At 37.0% G+C, this 27,145-nt stretch overlaps 1 protein-coding gene across 1 annotated transcript in view; it reads left to right on the top strand.

Annotated features, from left to right (window-relative positions):
* The window catches only part of MIB1 (mindbomb E3 ubiquitin protein ligase 1), a 73,553-nt gene extending 48,786 nt beyond the window's left edge, over positions 1–24,767 (top strand). The window contains 10 exon segments of the mRNA XM_032678674.1: positions 5,018–5,150; positions 5,534–5,620; positions 8,371–8,532; positions 13,533–13,714; positions 14,986–15,178; positions 17,205–17,283; positions 18,816–18,899; positions 18,902–18,928; positions 19,431–19,531; positions 24,435–24,767. Of these exon segments, the coding sequence (XP_032534565.1) occupies positions 5,018–5,150; positions 5,534–5,620; positions 8,371–8,532; positions 13,533–13,714; positions 14,986–15,178; positions 17,205–17,283; positions 18,816–18,899; positions 18,902–18,928; positions 19,431–19,531; positions 24,435–24,575 (1,189 nt within the window). The 3' untranslated portion in view covers positions 24,576–24,767.
* Positions 24,768–27,145: the final 2,378 nt, after the last annotated feature.

Below are 27,145 nucleotides of genomic sequence, written 5' to 3'. Positions count from 1 at the left end.
TTTGCTTCTGGAAAGGGCTGTCTGCCCTCCCTGCAACTCTAGCTTCGTCATTTCCTTACTCATATTGCTTCTAGGGATCATGAAGTTGCAGAGTAAGTTGAATTATCTCATTGATCTGTCTGAAAGCAAACTTGCCAAATCAAGAGTCTGGCAGGTTGTTTCACTCTCTAGAGAGTGGTGTGTCTGTGAAGTTGCCTTTCTAATTTTTTACACCTAAGATCTGTTCTTATGAAAAACCCAACAGACCCCAAAAGGCCAAACAAACAAACCCACCACACCACCATCCAACAAACCCTCAACCTTCCCCATTTACATAACTCTGCAGTCAAATTGCAGTTGGTAGCAAAGAATCTTCTCTAGTTTTTCTTCATGTATTTTTTTAAGCAGGGTGGAAGGGTGCCTTTGCAGTTAAATGTGACTTGCTAAATGTGGAATCATTTTTATACCATGAGGTGCTAGCTTCATCTTGCTTACAAGTACTTTCATCTTGTAGATTTTTCCAAATAAATCTGTTATTGTGTGTCACATTCTCAGGTAATGCTGATGAGCATCTGTAAAAATTCTGAGTAAAATACTGCATAAAAAATTTATATGTAGGTTGATAATTAATAATATACCATATGCTAACTTCATCATAACAATGATTTTTTCTTTTTGTGTATCTGATGTTCGTAACTGGTGTTAAAACAGGTGCTCTGTGCAGCTAAAAATGAATTAGGGTACTGTTCAGATCTGTGACACATTTTTTGTTGCAAATATACAATTTATGCTGTTGAATTTCCATGGCAAGAGTTGGAATGAGATGATCTTTAAGGTCTCTTCCAACCTCAACTATTCTGTGTTAAGCTGTGGTTCCCAACTCTCTAAAAACATGAATTTAAAAAGAAAAAACAATTATTACTTGCATAGCAAGGTCAAATTAAAGATGCATGCAACAACAGCATTTGCTGTTATTCTTCAACATCTCAAATTAAATGTAGCACTGTATTAATGGGTGTTCCTTCTACCAAATCACTGTTAAAGCCTGGACTGTCATTTTATGGGGATGAATTATGTTGGGCTGTATAAGTCACTGTACCCCCAACAATCTTTATCAGCTTCCTGCTAAGCTGAAAATACTGCAGAACAACAAATACCATAACTTACCTGTTACAAAGTTTTTTTATTAGGGATGCTTTAGTAATAGTATATAAATAGCATAGTGATGGCATAATTTCAGTGTTTCAATAAGAGTTTTAACCGTTTTACCAATAATCTTTGCAGCTGCTCAGTCAGCCATGTCATCTGTGACAGCTGAATGCATTGAAGATAATAGTCTGAAAAGTTTTCTTCAACTGCTTTCGTGATCAGGGCTACCATTAGATTTGCTGATTTCTTGATCTTTTCAGTACAGCTACAGTGAAAGTAGCCTGTGGTCTCTTTTAGTGTATATGATGTGAAATCAAGTTTTCAGGACCACATCTGTGTTGTGATCTTAAAAGCAGAGCAGTACAACCCAACTTCTTTAATACTTCATTGAAAAAAGTGAATCAAGAATTACTGTGCAATTGGCAACATTAATTCAGCTAATGGGACCTTTTATGATACAGTGCATGCCTGTTCCAGTGAGTGCTGCTCTGAATGGTAGCCACTTAGCTGTCAAAATTTTGGCAGCGGCTCCAGAAAATCCTGCAAAAATTGAAAGAAACTACCTCTCAGCTAATGAAGAAGAGGGTGCAGCCACTGAGCATCAAAAATAATTTACTATTGTAGCATATTAATGTCTTGCAGAATTTTAAGGTGTCATTCCATGAAACAGTCCTTCTATCCTACTGTCCACTAATGTAGCATGGTCCGGAAGAGAGATATGTAGACTTTTCTTGCATAGATAGAAACAACCGAGTAGTTGCTGGCCCTCTGATGCTTTGCTGTGATAAATAAGATAAAAATCTGTTCCACACAGAAGCCATTTGTTTGTTTTGGTGGTCCTTCTGTTTTTCCAGTAAGACCAATTCATTTTAAAAGCACCAAAAATGTAGCAGGCATCTCATTTCTATGAAAGCAAGATACCCCCAAATATTTTTCCGTCAAACTTAAGATGAAAATTTTCCTGGTATAGACAGCAAACTAAATAGGAAAAGATTTGAAAGAGGATCTGGTAAGGCTAGCAGTTATGCAAATACTAGGATGAGTGATTTTTTTTGTAGCATACAAAATATTGAGTCAATTAGTTTCTTATTTTTCTTTCCAAGATGAGAGGTGTTAAAGAAATGACAGTAGTGTTTCTGAAATATATTCACTTCTTGAGGCACCTGTTAACGTGTGTGAATATACTTTAAATTTTATTTTATTCATCTCTGGATTTGGCAATTTTCTTATTTCCTTACAGAAGAAAAGAGTATCAAATATCATCTGAGTTGGTTGGAACAGTTCCTTGTTCAGTGACTAGAGAGCTACTTTAGAGAGAAGCTGGCTGTAATTAGATGTAATTGTCGATGCCTTCCCATAGCATTCAAGTTGTAGTTGCAATTGTAAGAAAAATTTCTTGACCTTGGGCTTTTTCTTAGGTTATTGTTGCCCCATTTTTTTCCTGGTCACTCACAGTGGTCATACTGCTTCTGTCAGTTTTTTTATTCTGTCAGGTATTTTTTTATTGTGTTTTTTTAGATGATCCACAGTAGGTACTTTAGAGATCTGTGGGGTCTATAGAAACACCGAGCCTGACAGGTGAAGATAAAGAGCTTACCTGACGTGATGTCCTGTAGGAAGCCACTGTAGAAAGACATGTTGTGCTGCTGGTACCATGTACTCTGTATCAGCGCAGCACTCTGAAGAGCTGGTGTGGTGGTGTGCCCAGGTACAGTCCAGATACGAAGTGAACCACAGTGTTTCAGACTTACTTGCTCCCTAGGGCAGCTGAACATGCAGATTTATATCCTAGGTTTGAAAATACTGCATCATTTCATTGCAAAATAAATTATGTTTATTAGTGCAACTAATATTTTTCTATTTTGCCACAGCTCGTGAAGCTTTGGTAACTTGTGCTTCACTAAATTATATCCTTAATTTTGGAAATTCTTGCATAAGTGAATCTCTCAAAGAATTAATATTACCAGTATTTGTTTTTTTCCCTCAAATATTCTAGTGGGTTTTTTTCCTAGCATGTGAGAGAGCTGTAGAAGGCGTTATGAATAGAAGCTGAGCAATGTTTCACAATGAGCAATGTACAATCTGTGAAGTGTTGTTGTCTTATTTTGCTGTGTTATAAGTGATTTGGACTGTGAGGAAGTGAGAAGCTTAGTTCTGCCAAGAAAACAAAAATCCTAAGAGATTGAGAATGGTTTCTGTCTGCTCTGAGGAGGGCAAACCTCCTGAACAGCCTGGTTATGAATTCCCCACATATCAGTTGGTCATGGTCTCCTGTGGGCCTATGTGATCCTGTGGCCTGAAGATGGAATTGGTTAGTTGGGGCTCCTTCAAACATTCTAATTCTGAGGAAAAAAGGAGTGTCACTTATGCTGCAGCTGCCGGGATGGTGTATTAAATGGGAAACTGAGGGTTTATGTTGCATACTCAGTGCAGTAGCAGGAGAATGTGCTTATGCTTAATAAGTCAGGATCTGTTAGGATAGCATCCAAGCAATGCACTCGAAGGAGTGCACTTTCTTACTGGTACAGAAGTCTACCTCATGGACTCTTTTGCTTTCCAGGAGGGCTCATTAGGATGAGCTGTCCCCAGAACCATAGCTATTAGCTTGTTTTATAGGAAACTCATTGGCTTGCTCTAAAAGAGAGTTTAGGATTGAAAGCACTTATGCAGTGTGGATGTTCAAGGTGACAGATCATTGCAATGAATTAGGAGCTCAGTTACTACTTGACAGAGCAGTCATTCCTACCTGTTGAGAATATGTTTTAGTATTCTGAGAGGCTCATTTTATGAGGCTATTTCTGAGTCTTATTGAAATCCCATGTTTCCAATATCAGATTGCTAATGAAGAACTGTTTAATTCAGTTATATTATCTTCCTTGAAAGCCATTGTGTGACCGAGTGGTTCCACTTGAATTACTTGGATTTTAAAAGTTTTAATTTTGTGAAGAAGCTCTGTTTCTTCTGTAGAGAGCATGTAGCTTCAACAGTAGGGAAAAATCAGATGACAGAAGAGGTTTCTTGGCACAAGATTATAGCAGTTTCTAGTTTTCTGTTTGTGTTTGAGGAACTGTCATAAGGGAGCTGCATATGCTGTTTATAACAATAAGACAATAAGGGATTTAAATTTGGTTGCTTACCTATTCCAAAAGCTCAGTGAAGACACGTAAGCTTAAGAAAACTGTATTTCTGAGAGAATATAAGATTGAGCAATTTGTTTATCTAGCATTGTGTTGTTAATACCCTTAACACTTCAGTCTTCGGACTTCGTGGATTTTAGTCTGTATTAATCGAATTGCTTAACCTCACCCTACCCCTGACCACTAGGCACTGCCAGGGGATGTTATACTCAGCCATTATCTGTTAGGAAAATATTGCACTAGTACTCACTTGATAGTTTCAGCATTTATTTTGTCTGTGCTTAAGAGATCTTACTACATTTTTTTTCTCAGAAACTGAGTTTTAACTGTTACAGCCCATGGCATCAGTTTATAAAGTGATGATTTTAAAGAAATCTAATGTAGTGGAACTTGGTCAATAATCACTTAAGTAAAGGATGCTATAAGGATTTTGAGAGAGAAAATTATTTTGTCAGAATTTGTTGGAATACTTTTTTAAGGTAATTTTTACAGCTAGATAACATCCTTCTGGAAAGCAAACCTGATACTTACGCTGTTTGTTTGGTTTGTTTGTGTGCTTTAATTAGAAGGAAGTGAGCATGAAATTATTGTGCTTTGGAACTTTTGATACAGCTTTTCACCCACTTTCTCTGAAAAAATACTGAAGTTATTTTAGCGACTTCTACATAGTTCTGAGAATTAATGTTGTTCAACTGTTGTTGTTCAGTGTATGTTATAAGTGTGTTTATGCCATCCCTGCATGTTTATTTCAGTGCCATGCGTGTACTGTTGTCCAAGTTACCACGGCCATGGATTGTTGATGAGAAAAAAGATGATGGTTATACTGCCTTGCATCTGGCAGCTCTCAATAATCATGTGGAAGTGGCTGAACTTTTGGTGCATCAGGTAGGACTCTTTTCTCAGGAGGATTTAAATGTCAAGCTTTGGTTAACCATCTGATGTGAAAATAGTTTGCTGCTTTACACCTGCAGTTGCAATGCAGAACCAGTAGAGCAGGGAAGGACATGTGTTGAGCTCTAAAGGTCAAACTTGCCTTTGAGATCGTTACAATGGCCTAATGGTGCAGAGGGACTGAAAAACTTGATACCTCATTTCATTCAACAGATTAACATCTGTACAGTGAATAATTAAAGTATTTAATCACTTCTGTTCTCAAATCCTCTAACCAGGAATCATATTCAGGGTCATATTCAGTGCCCTAATGGCCTGCCTTGCCTGTAGATGAATTGCTGGGATGATAACATCCTAATGCTTTAAATATCTTTCAGGGCAATGCTAACTTGGATATCCAGAATGTTAATCAGCAAACTGCTCTGCACCTTGCCGTTGAACGACAGCACACACAGATTGTTAGGGTAAGTATCTTTTTGCAATAAGCCATATGGTTAATGGTACTTGACTAAAGCCAATGGCAGCTGTTAAGACATGGATACTTCATGAACATTTAAAAAATTGTTTGACAGTATGTAACTGTTGCATGTTTGTGTGATGCGTTTTGTTTAATTCAGAAACCTGCTAACTTGCGCAGAAGGTCAGTCAGCAATATGAATGACATTTCAAGAATGCTAAATTTTTGTACACGTGCATTATGGTTTCCTCTGTGCAGTTGCCAATTCCAGCACCCCTCCTTGTTGAAAAAGATAGAATGTGTTCCGCTGTTACTTGTCTGATTCTTGTGGTACTGTAATGGGACCTTCCAATAGCGTTTTTGATGCCTCTTGGTGCGTGCGTAATTATTCTTGCTCAGAGTTTCTGCAAGTGGTAGCTAAACAAAAAATCTTTTTATGACCTTAACTACTTTTCCGTGTAAGAACATTCCCTATTCTTAGCTTGAGAGAGCCGTGAGCAGTAACAGTGGTACCTTATTGGAGAAAGGAATGCTATCCTTGTTCTTTTGCTTGCATGGTTGAGAAAGTTTATACTTAACTTTGTTACTGGCACAGGAAATGGGAGTCCGGCACAGCTTGCCCTTTTCTGGCCTGTGTGCCCTGTCCATGCAAGGACCTGTGTGGCTCAGTGCTTGCCTTGCTAATGTGGGCTTTTGAGGCTCAGAGAGAGCTTACTGCTGGAGGAGATGTTCCCTATGAATGGGTACATCAACCTCGCCTTGGCCCTTGTGTAATTTTTCTGTCTTTGCAGAGAGAGTCACCTTATATGAAAAACTGTTTCTTACTTAGGCCTACAAAGATTTGTACCCCTTCTGCAGACCTGTATCTGCGGTTCTGTTTAGCATTTTCTCTTTGCTGTAAAGGTTCTCCCTCTCCAAGGGCTGATGGGTGTGATCCCATTACAGTGAAACATGTGATACGACTTGCTACCAAAAGAATGGTTTCCTAGAGTCAGTGTCACTTGCATCTTGCAAGTTATTTGGCAGCTGTATTTGGTGAACTCTTGTGCCCCTCTGAAACTGACCCGGTACCTGGGAATACAATATTAATGTAACAGATGAGCAGGAAGGTAGTCCTGTAGAATTAGCATGTGTGTTAGACTTCCATGCTTATATCTGAGAATTTTTAAGTGAATGACCCTGTAGACTGTCCGTACTTCAGATCTGGATTAACTCTGAGAAGTCCTAAAATAGCTCGTGCAGCCTGGCAAAGAACATGTTGGCTCCATATTTCAAAATTAATTCCTGTTGGATACCTTCCAGGGCTGGGTTTGTACCCTCAGGCATCTGTGGAATAGTGGTCAAAGGTAGCGGGGTTCTTTTAAATGCCCTGCTGCCATGACAAAGAGTAGTGGTTTGTCTTTTTTTAAATTTTTTTAAGTTTTGTTTGGGTTTTTTTTTAACTTCTATAAAAACTTTGAATTTCAATGGTAGTCAAGGATTCCAGGTTGCTCTGAAAAGAACTCATTTACAGAATTTCTTCCAGAAGAAACTAAGCAGTAAAGAACTACTGGCAGACATAAGATATGAATATGATAAAGAAATTGCGACAGAGTAAATCCATTGGAGAGTGTAAAAAGTTGAAAGGAGACTGTTTCAAATATTAGCTGGTTTTCTTGGTTTCACTTGTAGAGGAAAAGGTTGGGGAAAATGGTAAACTGCAAATAATTGCAGGCATATACTTCCTGGAAAATGAGGCTCTGAATTCTTTTTAAGCTATTTTCCTTTTAACCTGTTCTGTAGTCTGAGATTCTTTGGTTCTGAGATCCTTGCAAGGATGCGGGTTCCAAAGAGGGAGATCCCCTTCATGTATTCCTGTTTCTAGACTATGCCTTTTGTCTCTGCTGCTAATCCCAGTTTTGCAGAGTATCACAAGCTCAAAACTGAAGTTAAAAGCTCAGCTGCTATCTGCAGGTTTCTGAATAGGAACAGTGATGGGGTTTAATTTTTAGGGTCAGTTGTTATTTATTTGTCAGCATGTGTTGATTTGTTTTGTTTCACAGCATATTTAAGAAAGTCCTGGTGCACTGAATTATGGAAAGGCTGTATTCAAAGGCAATTGGAATAGGAGGGCCTGTGCAGCCTTATGCTTGCTTTTGTGTCATGTGACCAGGAATGTGTGTCTAAAATTAGCCTTAGAGACAAGTCTTACAGTTCATTACTTTTCAAAGTGTTCTGAGATAGTTTTTAAGGGTGTCATTGGTTTTTATGTCTCCTGCTGAATCGGGGTAAACCTAAGTACATGTCTAACTACATTGCTAATGGGAGAACACTGTAAATTAAGTTGTAAAATTTAGCATGGTGTGAGAGTGGTGATTTTTGATTTACTTAATAGTAAAGAGTATATACATGTCTACAGTATTGCCCACTAGTTCTGTTTCTGATATATTGCTGTAATATGTTACATTGTAGACCCTCTTGAAAGAATTAAAGGCTTAGTGGAAAGAGTCCTTTAAAATTATGTCTTTTGTAGCACTCAGAGCGTAGGCAAGCCTTAGGCTTCTGCTGAAATCAGCTTGATATTGGGAACAGATAAATGCTTCAGTTGAGGGTTGAGCTTCAGGTAAATTTAAATAAACTCAACTGTGAATTGTAGCAAGATAAAAAAGTAACCCTTTTGGACCTCCTAGAGCATCCTAAACCATAGTTTCCTGAAATTAATTTTAAAAGGAGTAAATTGCCTTTTTTTGTTCTAATTTGGGTTCTCTCTTGTTTCAGCTCTTGGTCCGTGCGGGTGCTAAGCTGGATATTCAGGATAAAGATGGGGATACTCCCCTGCATGAAGCCCTGAGACACCATACCCTGTCACAGCTCCGCCAGCTCCAAGACATGCAAGATGTGGGCAAGGTAGATACTGCTTGGGAGCCATCAAAGAACACAGTAAATAAAACACATTTATTTATTCCTTTTTTTTTCCTGTGTATTTGTGTCTTTGTCTAGTTTGTCTAGTTCTGTACTGTTGAACTGTATTTGGCAATATGAGTTTACATGGACATTCTGCTTTAAACTGTGGTGTAGGCAGAAATCACATTGTTATATGTGGCTTTTCACGTGTAGTCATTATTTTTGTTACAGAAAAACAGGGTTATTTAGTTCAAAAATATTTCTACAAATCTCTCTTCCATAGTGAACGTGTATAGCTGCCAAAATCAAAAGTAGCTTTTTAGGAAAGAGAAATAAACAGTGTTACAGTACAGAATAAGACTGAAATAATTTTCTGTGATTCAGTGTCTTGCATGTCTTTACAGCCTTAATTGTTTACTTGCTTCCATAACTTTCTGAAAGTATATTCTGTTAGAACAATACCTTCTTAATTTTGTATGTTTGTTTTTATATATCTTTCTGACACACCCAAAAAGCTATGTGAACCCTATATGTAATGGTGAAGTTTGTGGTTTACCTGAGAGGCAAAGGAGAAATAAAATTCTGGAGCAATTTGAATTGAGAAAAACAAGAATTTTTTTCTGTAGATATTAAAGATGCACAACATAACAGTAGGTCAGATCTGCTGAATCGTTAGTTACAAGTGTCATAATATTTTTTCTAATTTTAGCTGAGGGTGATGGTTTTGCATTTCATTAAGAAAATACAAATACACCGAGTTTATTAAAAAGCTTTTGTTCAAAATAATAATTTCCCAGTACGACAAATGTTTTTCAAACTGATTACTTAATCTCACTGAAATACACTGGAATAAGCTTTGAAAGAAATTTAAAATGACTGGCATTTGTAAGAATACGCTTGTGTCCTTTTAAGTGAGAGGAGGAGAGCAATTACAGCTCAGTTGTTTCCATGATCTATGGACTCTACGAGAGGTGCCCAGACTACTTTGTGTATACAAATTTAATTGTGAAAGGAACGAATGGGAGATCCATAATTTTTTTTCAGATTCAGCATTTCATAAACTGGTTTCTCTGTTGCCCAGTCTCATTAGTGGCATCCACAATGAAAATAGAGTTGTTGTGTTAACGAGAAGCGGGGGTTTTTCCATCATGTCTTTAAACATCACCTTGGGGGGGGGATTTTGTGTTTTAGAGAATTGAGTTCTTTTTCTAGTTTCATTTGAGAATTATCCTTGGTTTAAACCAAAGGTGGTTTTTTTATTTCTATTAAAGTAATAAGAAAAAAGGGACTGGAAAGATACCACAAGAAACAAAGAAAAAAAAATCCCCTCTTGATTGTATCTCTGATCACCTAAAAATGTTTTAATGTTTTTTAAAAAATCATAGTTAGCCACTATCTCCAATATTAGCTTGATCAAACTGTTGGTCATTTTTTTGCACTTGTTTAGCTGCAGAGAAAATTTTTCCCTTAACTAAAAAATTTGTGAGGTTTAAGTGACATGGAGAAGATATGTGCCCTCAGAGAAGAGGTGAAAACTTGATTATTTTAATTTTATGTGGCAACATGCCACTGAAATATAAAAGATGGAGTAAAGCCTGGGTAAAATATACCTGTAAACTCTTTAAGATGGTCAAACTATCTTGAAAATGTCTTGTGAAAAACAATAAATGAGAACAATACCTAGACCTATTTATCTTTATTTAAATAAAGATATTGTAAAAATTCTGAAAACTAGATTTGACCAGTAAACAGTTTTAAATATTAAACCATCTTTGGCCCAAAATTGTGTGTCAAAGACAGAATCTAAGCTGTGCAAATACGTGCAGGCATCTGGACCTCTAAAACCATCCAAAGACACATTAGTAATTTGTCTTGTGTGGAATTGCAGACACAGGTGATGGATAATAAAGGAGAAATGGGATTAATAAATTAGTCTGGGTACCAGTAAGGTTTTCTTTTTGTAAATATGATAAATTGAAGGTTTGTTTTTGGAGGTTTTTTTATTATTCTTTATTAATTCCTTTAAGGGTTGGGAAACATGTCATATTTCATTAGTCTACGTGATAGCAAATCACCTATGTAAATATGTAGTACTTTTGACCTCATTTTTGCTTGGCTAAATTCTAATTAACTTTGGACTGCTGTCTTGAAGATTCCAACCTATTAAGACCTGTAAGATGCTTCTTTGTAGTATAGTACTTCAACAAATAATTATTCTATTTTAGTTTCAGTTGAAAAAACTGAGAAATAAAAATTTCACTTGCAGGATTTTAGGGTTTTTTGTATTTGATAAAGTTGATCAAACAGCAGCTTCATTGAAATTCTACAATTTTTTACTTTTTACCTTGACCACTATTTAAAATACAAACCAATATTTTTTACTGGTATCATGAACTTACTTTGTAAGTGGAAACATATGGAACGAAATCTTCAACATTGATTTATTTTTTTTTAGTAGTTCCTTCTGTTGAACAAGCTCCCCAGGGAAGTAGTCACAGCACCAAGCCTGCCAGAGTTCAAGAAGTGTTTGAACAATGCTCTCAGGCTCATGGTGTAATTCTTGGGGTTGTCTTGTGCAGGGCCAGGAATTGTACTTCCATGATCCTTGTGGATCTCCTCCAACTCAGGATATTCTGTGTTAAGTCCCCACCACTACAAAAAAAGTCATTTGAGTTCTTTATTACAGGTGCAGTGTTCCTTCCTCTAGGGTACCTTTTTATCCTAAATAAATGTATTATTCCCAGGTGCATTTAATGTAATTTATTTTAATATAGACATCTTTCAGACTTTTAAAATGCTTTTGCATGATACCACTGCCTAAATCCTAACTGAAAACAAAAAAACTCTAATGGAAGGTGTTTACAGTTTCAAAAGTAGCTCAGTAACTACAATTACTTAGATGATATTTATGCTATTTCTTGGATTACACAGAGACTTCTCCCTCACAGGTAAATTGACTGGAATTGGCCTGTGTTGCTGCATTTCAGGGCTGGACCCTTCCAGAGGAGGCTTTCTGCTGCTGGACTGTGCACTAAGACATAATGAGGCTCGGTTTTTTGTTCATGGATTTGTTTTGTGTTGTTCTCATTTTGCGTGCATGAAAAGTTGTAGGTTCCTGAAAAGTGTCATGGGATGCAATATTGTCTTGGTGTTTTCAAATAGTACGGCTTGCAGAGGCATTTTAGGACCCAAGGTTTTCTAGACCAATGTTGATGGCTGTTCCATGATGACTACTCTGCCAACCTGGGAGCAAATCACTTTCACTGGGTGTTGTGCTGCCTTGGCTGAATTATTGACGTGGTTCAGAGTACCTGGAGTGAAGCTAGATAAAATCTCTTCACTTCAGCCAGTGCTGTAATTGAAGTGCATAAAAATGGTTTGAATTTATAAACAAAAATTTTCTGTGATCTGAACACTGCAAAGCAATGCGTCTCCATAACTTACTGATTTTCCTGGTGTGAAGTCTTTCCAGCTGTACTGTTCTTACCTAATCATAAGGAAGAATGCAGGATGAGCATCTGTGAATTCATAAAGTGACCTTCAAGAGTCTTGTAGCACCTCAGTGATACTTATTGATATAAGAGTTTTGATTAGGGATAAGAACTCTTAACTAAAAGGAATAAACATAAATTGCTTCCCTAGGAAACTGGGTGGCTGTATGATGAGAAGGATAACCTTGCAATTATCAAAGCAGGGTAAAGACTTCTCATACAGTCTTCACATGCTGCAAAAAATTAACCCAAACCAACTCCTTTTCTTCATGAGTTACCTCTGAGGGATGGGATAAATAACTAGAGGGGTTTTGAAAACTGTTTTCTTCATAGTTCAGACTTCAAGATATGCAGCTGTTAGGGCTGGAGTGACAGGTATCTGGTATTTAAAATTTATTCCTGTATGCTGTTCTGTCTAAAATAGCACATCTAGTCCTCTAAATACTAAATGGTGGTTAATCCAGCCAAAACGACTTGATTTTTAGGGGGGCTTTTAGAAGACCAGCTACAGGGATAGATTGTACAAAATGAAAAATGGTGTCAAAAAGTGTCCATCAGTCAGTTGGGCACTTAAATAATGGGAAAGAAGTGCATACAAAATCCTGCCTCTATCCTAGCATTGAAGCCTTTATAATTCCGGAATTCAGCACTTAGAACTCCCGGAATTGGAGCTGTCCGAGCTGTGCCAAAGCTGTTCCTTTGAATGTAAGGTGGTGTAGTTTGCTGAGGAGTTCTTAGTGGTGCCAGCAGTTCTGTTTTTTTGTGTAGTCTGCGTTACACTTAATGCATTTTATCTGATCAAGCTTTAATACAAAAAGATGTTGGGAGCAGGCCCAGAATGCTCTGGGGCAGGTGAATCCTCTTCTTGCCGGGCTATGGTAGTGAACCTTCTCTCTTTGTCTAGATGGCCCTGTGAACTGTGCATAATAGGTACAGTAATACAAAAATAAATTACTAGCTGTAAAAGGGCAAAGTAGCATTATCTGATTAGGACAGGAAGGACAATGTGTGAGTTTAAAACCATCTAGGCTGAGAAAGACTCAAATTCAGTTGCTTTCTTGGGCAGGTAGGTTATTCACTAGACTAAAAGTAGGTGTGTATTTATTTCTCTGCTCAGCTATGTTTTCAGTCCAAGTGTGGTGTTGTTGGCAGCATTTTGTCTGAACTCGGCAATTTCAGTGTACTGAAGTGTGTTCTGAATATACCCCCTGGAACTTTGCCCTTTACAGTGCTTACACAGAAGGACAGCCCCTTCACATGTGAGTATAGGTGTGCAGGATGCTTCAACAGTCAAACTGTTCCTTGCTGAATTCTTATTCCTTGTTGAATTTTAGTTCCTTAAAGGAAAATTGAGTATAGCTGACTAAAAATTAAACAGTTGTACAATTGTTTTAATTTTAGTTCTAGAGATGCTTCCTTGAGCTTACAGGTTTATACATATATGTGTGTATGTGCATGTGTTCATGTCAAGCAGTTTTCCTTTAGCCAAACAATTCTTAACTGTATAGAGGCTTTCAAGTTGCTTACGTATTTATTTTCTTTCAGTTAATAATGGGACTTGGCACTCAAGGAGCAGAGAAGAAGAGTGCAGCATCTATTGCCTGCTTCCTGGCAGCCAACGGAGCTGATCTCAGCATTCGTAACAAGAAGGGTCAATCTCCTCTCGATCTCTGCCCTGATCCGAGTCTCTGCAAAGCATTGGCTAAATGTCACAAAGAAAAAGTCAGGTTTGTGTATTCATAAAATACAAGGTTTCCAAATCTCTGCTTTCTATAGATTAACTTACTTATTTATAACACTGTACCTTTATTAGCAATAGCATTAAAACATGCAAGCTGTTTTATTTTCTTTCAATTAATTCTTCATTTGCTGTGGTACATTGAATGCTATTTACAAATACATTAGTTGAAATTTACCCAAGTCTTACAGGACTTCCATGCATGTTATTATGGAAGGGAAGAGAATGGGAAGGTGACAATCTGCAGGTGGAGGTTTGTAGAGCTTCAGAAATAGCAGAGTGGGGGAACTCACAGGAAGAATAATTAGGCATTGTAACAGGTTGGCCTAGGAAGTTGTCAAATCTCCACACAAATCTCATATGAGAGTTTTAAAGGCTGAAATGGGTGAAGCCCAGTATAGCCTGGTATAAATTTAGTGTTGAAGATGCTTTGAGCAGGTGGCCTACTGAGTACCTGTCAGCATGAACAATTGTATGATTCTGTAAAAAGAGTATAAGGGAGTGGGTCTGATGTCTTTAGGAATTATGATTTCAGTGAAATGTCATGTTACCAAGTGTATGCAGTATGAGATGATTCAACTTGTCCTGGTTGTGTTCCCCCCGTGATTTCTTAAACGATTTTCATCCTTAATTCCTGTATGGAAATCAAAACGGTACTTTCAAAATGTCACGAAGAGAGGCTGTTTTTATTGATGTTGTCCTGGTAAGGAGTAAGGTGCTTATATTCTTTCAGAGCCTTTCTGTCTGTGTCCATCTATCTCGGCCTCATCCCTTGACTGTTCCCTCTCCACCAGCTTTTACGGGCTGGTGAGGGCTGTGGGAGCGACGCCCTCTGCTGGGGGAGCAGCAGCACAGCGCTCCGACCTGAACTCGCTGACCGAGCCTGGGCTCTGTCACTTGCTGGGCATTGAAAGGTGTTCAGGGTGAAGGTGTTCGGCTGCGCGGTTCTGAATCTACAGGGCATGTCTCTATCAATAAACTCTTAGGATGAGAGGGAAGGGCGTTTTACAGCTTTTTACGTACATGCTCACGACATGCTGTTCTGTGTCCACTTTCTCTACGATGTCTTATCTGAGCGTGTGACCTTGCACTCTGGTGACAGCTGTTCATTTGGGAAAAGGCAGTTCAGATTGCTTTATGATGATACAGTGATGCCTGAATACGTTGGAGTATATAAGCAGCCAATTGATGTGCATTTTAAATTAAGATTAATTTTTTTCTTTTAGTTCTTAAAAGTTTGACTGCAAGGTTTCTTTGTAGTGGTCAGGTTGGTTCCCGAAGTCCGTCTATGATCAACAATGATTCGGAAACCTTAGAAGAATGTATGGTGTGTTCAGACATGAAGAGAGATACGCTGTTTGGCCCATGTGGACACATTGCCACTTGTTCTCTGTGCTCACCACGGGTGAAAAAATGCCTCATCTGTAAAGAACAAGTTCAGTCTAGGACAAAGGTAAAAACCTCCAAAATTCATTGGTTCTCTCTCTTTTTTAATGGAAAAGAAACAATAATAGAGTGGTCCAGGAAATACATAATTTATGTGGTAGTTTGCCTTACACGTGTCTCACTGGATGGAATTAATTTTGCATTGTAATGATATCTTGTCCCAACATTGTACATTGCTCTTTTGTGTTTCCCTGTACCTCTCCCTGCCTTGCAATGTTTTTATTGTTCAGGTCTTCAGAGTTCCTAATACAGTCACCTGAGGATATTTTATTGAAATAGATTATTTCCCTCGTTCACGGTATTTTTTTCTTCACGTTAAGATAAATGACTGCTTTTTCTGAAGTATAATTTCCCTCAGTAATATTCAATTCTTCTGAGTTCTTTTATTCCTTAGGGCTGCTTAAAAGATCATTTGCCTGTAAACTGAGTTAATTAATATGTGCTTGTTTTTGAAGTTAATAATTACTTTCAACTTTCACCTTTTCTTTCTTAGGAATCACAAGTTTCGTTATGCTGTCTTTTTTCCTCAGAGTATCAACCAGTTGTGCCCTATTTTGGAGACCTAGTCTCAGTAGCTTTTATGAAAACCCAACTCTATTTTTAAAATTTTTTCCAAACATTTGACTAGTCTGCTTCTGCGCTGTGTTGGGTTTTTTTTTTCTCTATTTCAGAGTAAATATAAGAGTTGTAAATATAAATTTGTATTGTTTTTACTATTCACTCTCCTATTCTTATTTCTTATACCATTCACTATTCTGCGCTGCGTATTTCCAAAATCCAAATGTTAACATAGCGGGAGCTCTTTTTTCTCTAGACTTCCTTTACAATCAGTGAAAGGGTTCTGTCACTGGGGGATTCAGAGCAGCAAAGTAAGGCTTCTACCTCGAGTCATCCATCTAAAGAAGCTAATCTATGGAAATCAGCTTTCCCAGCTGAAGGCTAACCTTTGTGGATAACCTTCCCTTCATTTCTTTTGCAGAATTAGGTTGAGAGTGTGGAATATCTGGTTAATACTTCTCTTCTGTATAAAAAATTACAGTAATATCTGTTAAAAAGGCTAAGAAATTAATGACTCAGACCAACAGTTCTATGAACTGGAAGAAGTGGTCCAGGCTAGTATGAATGGAGTGGTATGTGATGTCTGTGGTCAAACTCTATATGCCCCATCCCTAGAAGTGTTCAAGGCCAGGTTGAATGGGGCCCTGAGCAACCTGCTCTAGTGAAAGGTGTCCCTACCCGTGGTAGGTGGGTTGAAATGGGATGATCTTTAAGGTCCCTTTCAACCCAGGCCATTCTGTGGTTGTATGGCATATACAGATACTCACAATAAAGGGCTAGAGAAACCCTAATCCAGAATATACCAGTAGCTTATAAGTGAATTTCATAGGATCGTAGAATGGTTTGGGTTGGAAGGGACCTTTCAAGTTAGTCATCTAATATCTAACACCCTGCAATGAGCAGAGACATCTTCAACTAGAGCAGGTTGCCCAGAGCCCCATCCAACCTGACCTTGAATGTTTCTAGGGACAGCGCATCTACCGCCTTTCTGGGCAATCTCATTATAAAATATTTCTTTCTTCTATCTAGTCGAAATCAACTCTCTTTTAGTTTAAAACCATTACGTGTTGTCCTTCTGCAACAGGCCCTGCTAAAAAGTTTGTACCCATCTTGCTTATAAGCCTGCTTTAAATAACAGAAAGGCTGCAATAATGTCTCCCCAGAGACCTCTCTTCTCCAGACTGAATAACCTCAATTTAAGTATATACGATGGAACAAAGAACAAGAAAAAATAAAGAAATATATACTGTCCTAACTGCTTCTCTGTGCCTGTCAGTGTACTGAGTGTGCAAAAATTGCTAGAAAATTTATCTTCTTAGAAGTTATCACACTGACTCATTAAAGTTAGGTTCTGAGGTGCTGAATTGTTTAAAAAAACCCAACTAGATAAAGCTTCTTGAAGTGCATGTGCCTTACAAATTAATGTAGAGAGCAGGAGATAAACTTTTCTCATATGTGTTTGTTGTTCTTTACAGATCGAAGAATGTGTAGTATGTTCAGACAAAAAGGCAGCGGTGCTTTTCCAGCCTTGTGGTCATATGTGTGCCTGTGAGAGTAAGTAACTTGACAGAAGCCCTTTCTGAAGTAATCGTGAAACAGAATACTTTTAATTGGATTGCTAAAAGGTCATCAGTAATCTGATGTCATGTCCAATTTCCTTGATAGCCCGGTGTGATGGTTAGAATTTTGACATTATTTGGCATGCTGGTAATAATTGGAGGACAAAGCGGAGATTTTCAAAAATTGAGGAAACAAGTGCTCTTCCATCTGAGTTATTTATTACAAAAGCCTACTGTATATCATTAAAACTTCTGAAGTTATTAGAATTAATTCTGTTGCTTTTTCACGGCTTTTTTGGGCATTCAGATGTGCAAATGGTGTTTTAAAAGAATACTTTAAATAAATATTTAGTATACTTCATTACTAATCTACAGATTTGCACAAGGGCTGTATTTTTCTCTAAAAGACACATCATATATCTTCGCAAAAAGCGCCAGTTGTGTTTCACTTTGATTTATCCTGTGTAGGAAAAAAACCACCTAGGAGATTGCCAGAAATCTTCTGGTTTTGAGAATATGTGGATGAGAATGCAGCCATCACCTTGTCTCCAGGCATTTCAGGGCTTTGTTGAAGAGTGATTTGCCTGGATAAGAGCAGTCCATATTGATGAGGACCTACATGAGAGGGAGGGTAATCATTCCCATGAGTAACTGCTTGCTTGGTCTTGCTGAAGAAGGCTGATTTCTTCCTCTCTTCTGGCTGAGGCAGCTGACGTCATTGACTATAGTTATCCTGATCTGGCCTCTTTCACTGTCTGCAGTTGAAAGATGATGAGAAAAGTGGTTTTGATTTGTTTCCCAGGAAAGAGGACAACAAAAAGATTGATTGCTGTGGTGAAGGATTTCAGCAGTGCAGTGCACGTTACCGAGTCTAAGCTGTAACAGGGACAGCAAAAGGTTTAACAAATGCAGATGATTTCTTTCCAGATTTTTTTCTGGACATCTTGTTCAAACAGGATAATGGAGAGTCTCCAAATTTGTGTAGTTTATACGACCCATTCTATTAATTCATAGTAACCTTTTGACATTTATGAGACATAATAATTTGCCTTTTGTAGATGAATTACAGCCTCCTTTCTAGGATTATATCAAAAGATGTAGGTTTATTCTTAGGGGTAAGGAGCAGCACTTATTTGCCCCTGGACCATTAGGACAGTTAGTGAGATTCTTTGCTCTGAAGGAAAAAGGTAGTGAGACATTCTTGGAAATTTCGATCTCAAATGTGTGTAATTTTACTTTTTAACTTCTGCAGTTCTAGTGGAATAGACATCCATTTGGAGAAAGAGGAACCTGTTCACTTGAAATACTTTAAAAGGAGATGAAGGGAATAGATTTACTTTTAATCCCAAACAGGATGTTTTTTATATGTGTGATTTGCAGAAAGTTTGTGCAGAAAGTAGTTGTTTCTATTATAAACATCTGATCAGTCATTGCTGTACAGTACTGTGATTAGACAAACTCACGTACAGAAAAGAAGAAAAATTAAGTAGCAGGATTCCGAGTTGATTTATTTCTCTGTCCTACCAGATTGTGCAAGCTTGATGAAGAAGTGTGTACAGTGTCGGGCAGTGGTTGAGCGAAGAGTGCCTTTCATAATGTGCTGCGGAGGGAAGGTACAGAAGATACCACTGATGATATTTGTGAGTGACTCCAAAGCCCATACTCTTTCATATTCCTCCACCAACTTCTCGTTCTCATTCTTCTAAATGACCTAAATACTTTCTCTCCTTTCTAAAGAAAAGTTCAGTAAAAACTGCACTTGTGCAGTTTTCAACACCAAAGTGAATCATCGGTGTAGATAAGTCTTTTCAGTGCTAAAGGATTTGGCTTTTTTTTTTAAACACGTACCCCAAAAATTTTACTTAGGAACTACTAGCAAATAAGAACTCCGAGACCATTAAGGGACTACAAGTGTCATTATTGTGGAAATATTTGTCAAAGAAGTGTTGCCACTAAATTCAAAGAAATTCTTTATTAATCGAGCTGCAGTGATGATGTAGTGAATTCAATTAGATTACCAAAGATGTTTGACTAACATTATTTCAGAAAATTAAAAAATTGTAGTTATGACACTGGAAATAATTATTCCTGTTTCATTGGATTGCTGCATAATCATGTATCTTTATTTTCTTTACATTACAGCAAGTGGAAACATTCCAGTTTTGCAGAAAGACAAAGACAATACTAATGTCAATGCAGATGTACAGAAGCTGCAGCAACAGTTACAAGACATCAAGGAACAGGTAAAAGCGCTGAATAAAAATTTTATGGACCACTAAACTAATTGGAAAAACCAATGCATCCTCTGTTATTTAAAGCAAGATGACGTGTTAAAGTGCATCAGCTCTTAAATTTTAGTTAAATGACCAGTATTTTTTTTGTGTGATGTGACTTGTATGTTCTCTGTGTACAGGGTTAAAAACAAAAAAATCAAGTGGCCAGGTTGGATAATCAGTCTGTTTAAGAACATCTGTGTTGGCGTGACTAAAAAAGGGTGCTCTGTCCAGTCAGTGTATTCTCTGCCTGTTTAGTGACCTGAATGTGTAGGTACAGCAGAAGCTGTTTTCACAGAATGGTGGTAAAAGTAGATTTTCTTCACTGTTCTGTATCTACCTGCATCTTTACTTGTTTGTTCATTAGCTGTCTTTGAACAACAGCTGGCAGTTAAGTGCCATATGAGGGGTATGATTCACATATTCTTCAAAAGATTGTGTAATTGCAAAGTTAAAACTTTGAAAGTACTATACAAAAAACTTGAATATTTGTAATTTAAATGTTATGATTTGTCATCTGTAATTATGTATAGTGTTTGCAGGAGGAAATTTATACAGATTAACTACAGATTGTATTGATTATTCATTGGTTAAGTTACATGCAATTCAGAAACCTAATGGAAAAATTAATTTTTCAGTGACCTATTTAAATGCATTACGTCTCTAAGTCTAGTTCCATTTGAAATGCTTAAAGTAGTTGTCTACATGCAGAACTTTGTTGTGTTAAATTACTGAATTGTTTCATCGCTTTTTCCATCTGTAGAAAAACTTGATTTTTAGATTTTTCAGTAGTAAAGGACCTGGAGTATCTGATTATTGTATGAACTTACTCTCTTAGAACCCTAACAATGTGATTTTGGCTTCCCTATGTATAACAAAATTGGAAGAGACTTTTCATGGATACAGGAAACAGGGGTGTTCTAACTTGCTTTTTCCTCTTACAAGGTTTACAGCAGTCAGTAATACTTCAGTGATGGCAGCATCACATCTCATCCTGGTAGTTGTGGCTTTCAGCTGTTCATGCATGTGAAAGCTAAGGCTACAGTGTTCAGATTGGCAGTTTTACAGCCCGTATCTCTAAATGCCTTAAATTTGGGAGCTGATGTGCTCGGTAGAATGTCTGTGAAGAGCTGTTCCTGTCATATGGTGACTGAGCCAGCACCCCAGTAGTGGAAATTCAAAACAGATTCCTGTGTAGCTTTTGTCTGTAAAAGAACATGCAGATGGAAAATTGTCATTTGAAAAATGCATGTCTGTCTTAACAGTAACACCTGTAATGTCTAGATATCTCTGACGTCTTAAATCTACTGTTTAGCTTCTACTTTGCTTTTTAGCATTGAATGGAAAGAATATGGTTACTTCTTTGGCATTTGAAAGGATATGTGTGAAAGATGCAGATGAATGCATAAATGCAAGTAATCTATTTTCTTCAGATGTATGTTTTTCTGGTTAATTTTAGGAGTTTATAAAAGATTACTCTTTGGGTGTGCTAATACTCTTAGGCACATGAAAAGAAAACTGTATTACAGTTTTTCTTCTTGATTAGATGTGATCTCAGGGGTTTTTTTCAGTTTTCCTTAGGTGCTCTTTTATTCTATACAATTTTGTCTTACCTTTGAGATTTGCTAGCCAGAAGCCAGAATTGTTCAATGCCTCTGACTAGAACAAGGTGGTTCTGGTCATTCTTGTGTGCATCTTGGCTTGAGACTCTTCCATATTTTCCTTAGTATCTTTTCTGCTTAGGTCTTGTGATCAGACAAGTTGAATATCATACTTGTCAGTAGCAAGTTGGATTTGATAAAAATTCATCATGTCATTTTTTAAATTTGTGTTTAAAGTGATGCACAACAGTCCACTATAACTGTGTATTCTTTTGATTTATGCTGTAACAATTCAGTCTTGATATTTTTCTACTTAAAATTAATTTGTTCTCTTTCAGCAGGTATAATCCTTTGTTTCAACTCATACCTTCAATGATAATCTAATATGTTAGTGCAGCAAGCTTTTAAAACCATTTCTGGTGGCAAGCAGAAGTGATGCTGATGTCAACAGAATCTCCCACATCTGATGACCACACCATTCTTCAGGGATTCCCTGAATGTGAACCCTTTTGACTGTAATTGCAATACCTTCACTCCATTTCATACATGATCATCATCATCTGTCTAATATCTTATGTATGTTCCTTCACCATACTTACATCACTTTCTTCCTCCTTAAAAATAAATTTATTTTGTCACTGTGCACCTGTATATTGTTGGAAAAACTGTTTTTAGTAAGGAGGAATTGATACTTCAAACAGTTTAAAACACCTTGTTAGTGGTAAAAAATTTTTTTGAATTGCAAAGCCAATTAAGGTGGCTATGAGCACTTTTCAGAGTCCTTACACAGAAAAGTAGTTCTCATAGAGAGCAGGCATAATGCCTTGTTTATAGTCCTTTTTTATTTCTTTTTCTTCAAAAGATAGTAGTCAAATCTTTCATACAGAGGCTTTTCTAAAAAACTAGTAGTACAATAGAAACAGATACTGCTTATTCTGTAGAAGTACTTATCAACTCCTAGTTAAGTAAGAAATTCTCCTCGGAAGCTGGAAAGCTTCGTTATCTGGGCTTCTGTCTCACTGGGAAACTGCTGAGTTAATCAAGAAAACCCTGTGTAGCAAACAGGAAGATTCATTGTCCTGCCAACTGTGTTCTCCTACTGTGTAAAAGTAACTTAACATTTAAGTTAGTATCATGTTGAGAAATTAAACAGCTAATGTATTTTATATTCTCTGCTTTCATACTAAGCAGTAGAAACTGGGCAATTTGCTAATACTGCATGCAATTGCAGAAAATATCTGTAAGATGAACATGTTAGGATTTCTGTGCTTCACTGATTGAAACAGTTAAAAGCTATAGTGTTTAAACAGATTTTAATTTTTAATATTTCTGAGTCCCTTGATCAATATTTTCATTTTTAAATGATGTTGTGTCATTTGGAGAGAAACAGACCCTTTTAACTTTAGTAATTCTGACATTATATTTAGACACAAAGGCAATTAGCTAAAACAAAGAATAAAGGCTACGAGTTGTTGGGTTTTTTCCCAAAAGATATTTGTTTGCTTTGTCAGTCCTTTGTCAAAGGGCATCATGCCAATGCTGTCAGGTTATAGACACTTGTCACAGAACAACTCCATGTGCATTGCCTTGGAAATAGCTGATACTTGAAGTCTGTGAGTTACTGAAGGAAGAATACTCTTAATTGTCCTCTTGGGATGTGAAGCTGGTGACTTAGTGTGAAAGGAAAAATGAGTGGGACTGATTGACAGATGCTCAGTATTGGGCAAATTTTTTGTTTAAGAGTGTTTTGTTATAGTACTATGGAAATCTGGCAAAGCTGGAGAACACCCCCCTTCAGGATTTTTTTAAACATAAATTGGCATAAGGTTTTGTACTTGTGCTACTCCATTATACTGGTATCCTGAAGATTAAAATAGGCATTTGGCCAGACTCCATGCCAATTTAAACTTTGTATAAGCAGAACAATGGTGATTTGGGTTTTTGTTGGTCTTAAACTAAGCTATCTACCCTAGGAAGCAATAAAGGCTGGAAGTGGCACTTAATGCCATGGTTTAGTTGACAAGATAGTGATAGGTCTTAGGTTGAACTTTATGATCTCAGAGTCTTTTCCAGCATAGCTGATTCTGTGAATACCTCTTAATTCCACAGAAACTGTGCTTTAAAGGTTATACTGAATAGGGTTCCTACTATGGATTTCTGTCTTTAGATGAACAAATTGAAGTAAACACCCAATGATGAGTATGTAAACAAGTTACAGGTGCAAGATGGTGATAAAATGAATTTGTATTTGAAATATGAACCCTCTCAGTATTTCATATTATGTACAAGATCAACATTTATATTTGTTAGATATGTATAGTGTATCTCAGATCTGAGATTTGACTTGGTGGACTATAGAATGGTCTTAACAATTATCATCTGTTGTAACATCTATTCATTTACTAACCTTTGATCAACTGTTATAAATGAAATCCTAATGTGGCTGCAATATGTTTATGGTGAAGGAACACGCCTTACCAAAATTTCTGCATATGACAAAAGGTGAAGGACACTGTTCCTTAGTGGCTTGGTACAAAATTAATTTTACTGTTGAAGAACTTTTAGAGATTTTGGGCATTGGCTGTCACTTTAATGTTCAGCAATTAAAATTGATTTTAAAAGTTTGCTGTGCTACTGTTATGACTGAAGGTCAGATATTTATTAAACTGTTCTTCATTTGAAACTTGAGGCGTTCTTTTGTTTGAAAATCTAGATAACTTCCACAAACAAAGTATTGAATATTTATATATATTATTGATTATGCAGCATTTTTATTGCTTCTGCATGTGTTCAGTGCTTGATGTTTTAAGGTAAGTATACGAATGGCCAGATAACCTGAGAAGAAATTTGTAAATCGTTACCCAAGCATTGCATATCTAAAACTGTTTGTGGTGTTTGCTCCCTGGAAGATTACTTGACATACAGGAGACTGTTTCTGAAGAATACTCAAGTTTGCAACATTAAGACAATGATATTGAAAATTTGGTGTCAGCCTTCTACTGGATTGTCTTACTTAAAGGGATCATATTTGGAAAAAAGCTGCATAGTTGTTTGTGTAGGAAAAACCCACGTATTTTAAATCAATATCAAGTAAAAATGGGATTAAAAAAAGCCCAAACTAATTTAGGTTAGTGGCTGGGTTATGCTATGGCAATCATCTTTTATGCTTAAGATGATGTATTTGTTGTTCTATGCAACATATAAATTGTTGAAATTTTCAATACTGTATAACTGCTGCCACTGACTGTGTAATCTGTCAAAATCTTTTACAGACTATGTGTCCTGTCTGTTTGGACCGCCTGAAGAATATGATCTTTCTCTGTGGCCATGGAACATGTCAACTTTGTGGAGACCGAATGAGTGAATGCCCTATATGCCGCAAGGCAATTGAGCGAAGGATTCTTTTGTATTAGATAGTGGAACCAGTGTCTTTTATTAGGTTGTGAAATATTAAGGTCATTTTGATGGTTTAAATCTCTGTAAGTTTAAAAGGCAGTAAAGGGTTCTAGTGAAAACATTTCTAATACTGTAGCACAGGTTCATTGCATGGTAATTGTTTAAAGACTGTGAACACACCAAATAAAAGAACAGTATTTGAACAGTCAGCTTTTACCTTTACTCTTCTAAAACATCTAAGGCTGAAGCTAATTTAAAGCAGTCATTTTTTTCATTTTCTTTTTGTCTTCTTCCCCTTAAAATTTAAAGGGACATTCTTGTTTTGGTTTTGTTCATGTGTACCATATACGTATCAGATGTCAGGTGATGTAAGGGATTTTTTTTTTTTATATTGTCAGTTACTACCAAACATAAATATTTAGGATTTTTTTTGCTTTATGCTTTTCTGGAGAATGTTGACACATTTCTTGTGATAGTTCTGATTCACATTAATTTCCATCTTGAAATATACAATCATGAAAAATCAATACAAATTATAAATAAGGAAAAATTAGAGTTTTTGCAACATTTTCTCTCTTTTTAAGTGGGTTTTATCATCTACAGGCAAACAGGGTCAAGAGCAAAAGAGAAGATTTAATACCGCTTATTCATCTGAGTTGGGTGTTAACACCAGAACTTATCTGTGAGCATTACTGGGTAATACTGCAAATGAAGATATTGTTGACAGAACAGTGAATTTTGTGAGCCTTGCTTAGGTGAGCTGAATTTGGCTAAAGGGGTTTGCTGCCAGTGATGTGACAAAGAGCTGTTCCTGACCCCAAAAATTCTAATGTCAGGAACTGTAGACTAGCAACTACATCCTTTCATCATTCGTGATGGTAGAAAATATGCTGATTTGAGGATCTCTTGTAGCTAAAAGGAATGTGTGCCTACTACTAAGTGATTCAACAGTTTTGTGAGTGCAAAGTTCATGTAGCCCTTTGCCATTGTGCAGACTTCATTTGGATGTGCTCTTGCAGGACAGTAAAGCAATCCATGCTGAAGTCATTTGGGTGCCTTACTTGCAGCTAAGATTAACTAATCACTTAATTCTCATTGCATATGTCAAAAATGTGGACAAAGAGATAGTTCAGGGAAAGATCCAAGTAAGGATAAAGGCATAAAATTGTGGTCTCTTCAGATAAATGAATCTTTCTTTTGAAGCTTATGTTGATATGCCTGAATTGTGCAAACGTTGGCAAAAGTCTCAGAAGAATGGTACTAATAAACTATAAAGACAGACAAACCTTTAAGCAATAAGATTTAAACACTGAATAGAGTTTCCAGGAATCAGCTACAGTGATATATTGGAAAAATGTATGTAGAGTAGCTTTTAACATTGCAAAGTGATGCAATACACAGCCTTTCTATAGCCATCTTTAATCCTGCGCCAGCATTGCAAATGTTACTCATTCTTTTCAGTGTTTTTTCATTGGACAGAATCACAATCTGGAGTCATTATAGTAGTCTGGTTTATTTTGTACATTAGTAGTCATCTGTTCTCAGATAATCTGTGTATCTGCATTCTTGGCAAAATGAAATAGCCTTCCCTTTTTGCTTCTTGGGTTCCCATTCTAAAGTACCAGAATCTCAAGGAGCTTTGGAAAGTTTCTGATATAAGGCTTTTTTTTCAGTTCAGCATTTTGCTATCTCCACTTGAACTCTGAGTGGACCTGAGTTTTCATGGCAATTTTCATTTGACCAATGTACATGTCACTAAGTTTGAGGGTGGTTTTGGTTTTTTTGGGTGGTGGTGGGGTTTGTTTTTTTTTTTGGGGGGGGTGGAGAGGGTGGTTTTGGTTTTTTTGGGTGGTGGTGGGGTTTGTTTTTTTTTTTGGGGGGGGTGGAGAGGACAGTTTTCTTTTGGTTTGATTTGGGGGTTTTTTGGTAGCACGTTTGACAGCTGAACTTTCTATAGTAGGCTTCAGTTTCCTGTCAGGCTTCCCCTGGAAATACTTGTATAATAGGATATACCATTTGACAATTGATTCTGAATTTTAGCCTGTAGTGCATCAGATCTGTACCTTGGTTTCCTCTGTCTCTGGTAGTCATATTTTGAAAATTGTGTCCTCTTTATTCTTTATGGGGACCTCTATAAACTGTTGTAGCACAAAGGCAGGGTGGATTTCTTCTTGATAGTGCAACTGAAACTTCAATATAGCAGTTGGCATTTTCTTAATTCTTTTTTAATGGAACAAGCCAGAATTACTTGAAAGTATTCCAGCTTATCATGAATTGAAAAATTCAGCTGAGTAAGAATGGATCTAAAGCATTCTGGGTAGGAAACTGGATTTGAATGTTAAATATTAGTTGACTGCAGAAGGCACATACCGTAACATTAGATAGGTGAGTTCTCTGTTAAGCTTGTATTTTTCAACAGAGAAGCTGTTGAAACACTCTCAGTACTTGAATGCCATCACAGTCCTATGGAAACAGACACAATGAAGGTATTGCTTGAGGAGCAGACTTAGTCTTCTGTACTGGAATGACAACAGATGTATGTGACTGCATAGGAGTTTGTGATTGGACTCATTTGGCAATGTTGTGT

This window comes from Chiroxiphia lanceolata, chromosome 1 (assembly GCF_009829145.1).
Source record: "Chiroxiphia lanceolata isolate bChiLan1 chromosome 1, bChiLan1.pri, whole genome shotgun sequence".
Lineage (NCBI taxonomy): Eukaryota > Metazoa > Chordata > Aves > Passeriformes > Pipridae > Chiroxiphia > Chiroxiphia lanceolata.
This window is presented reverse-complemented; position numbering and strand designations above follow the sequence as displayed.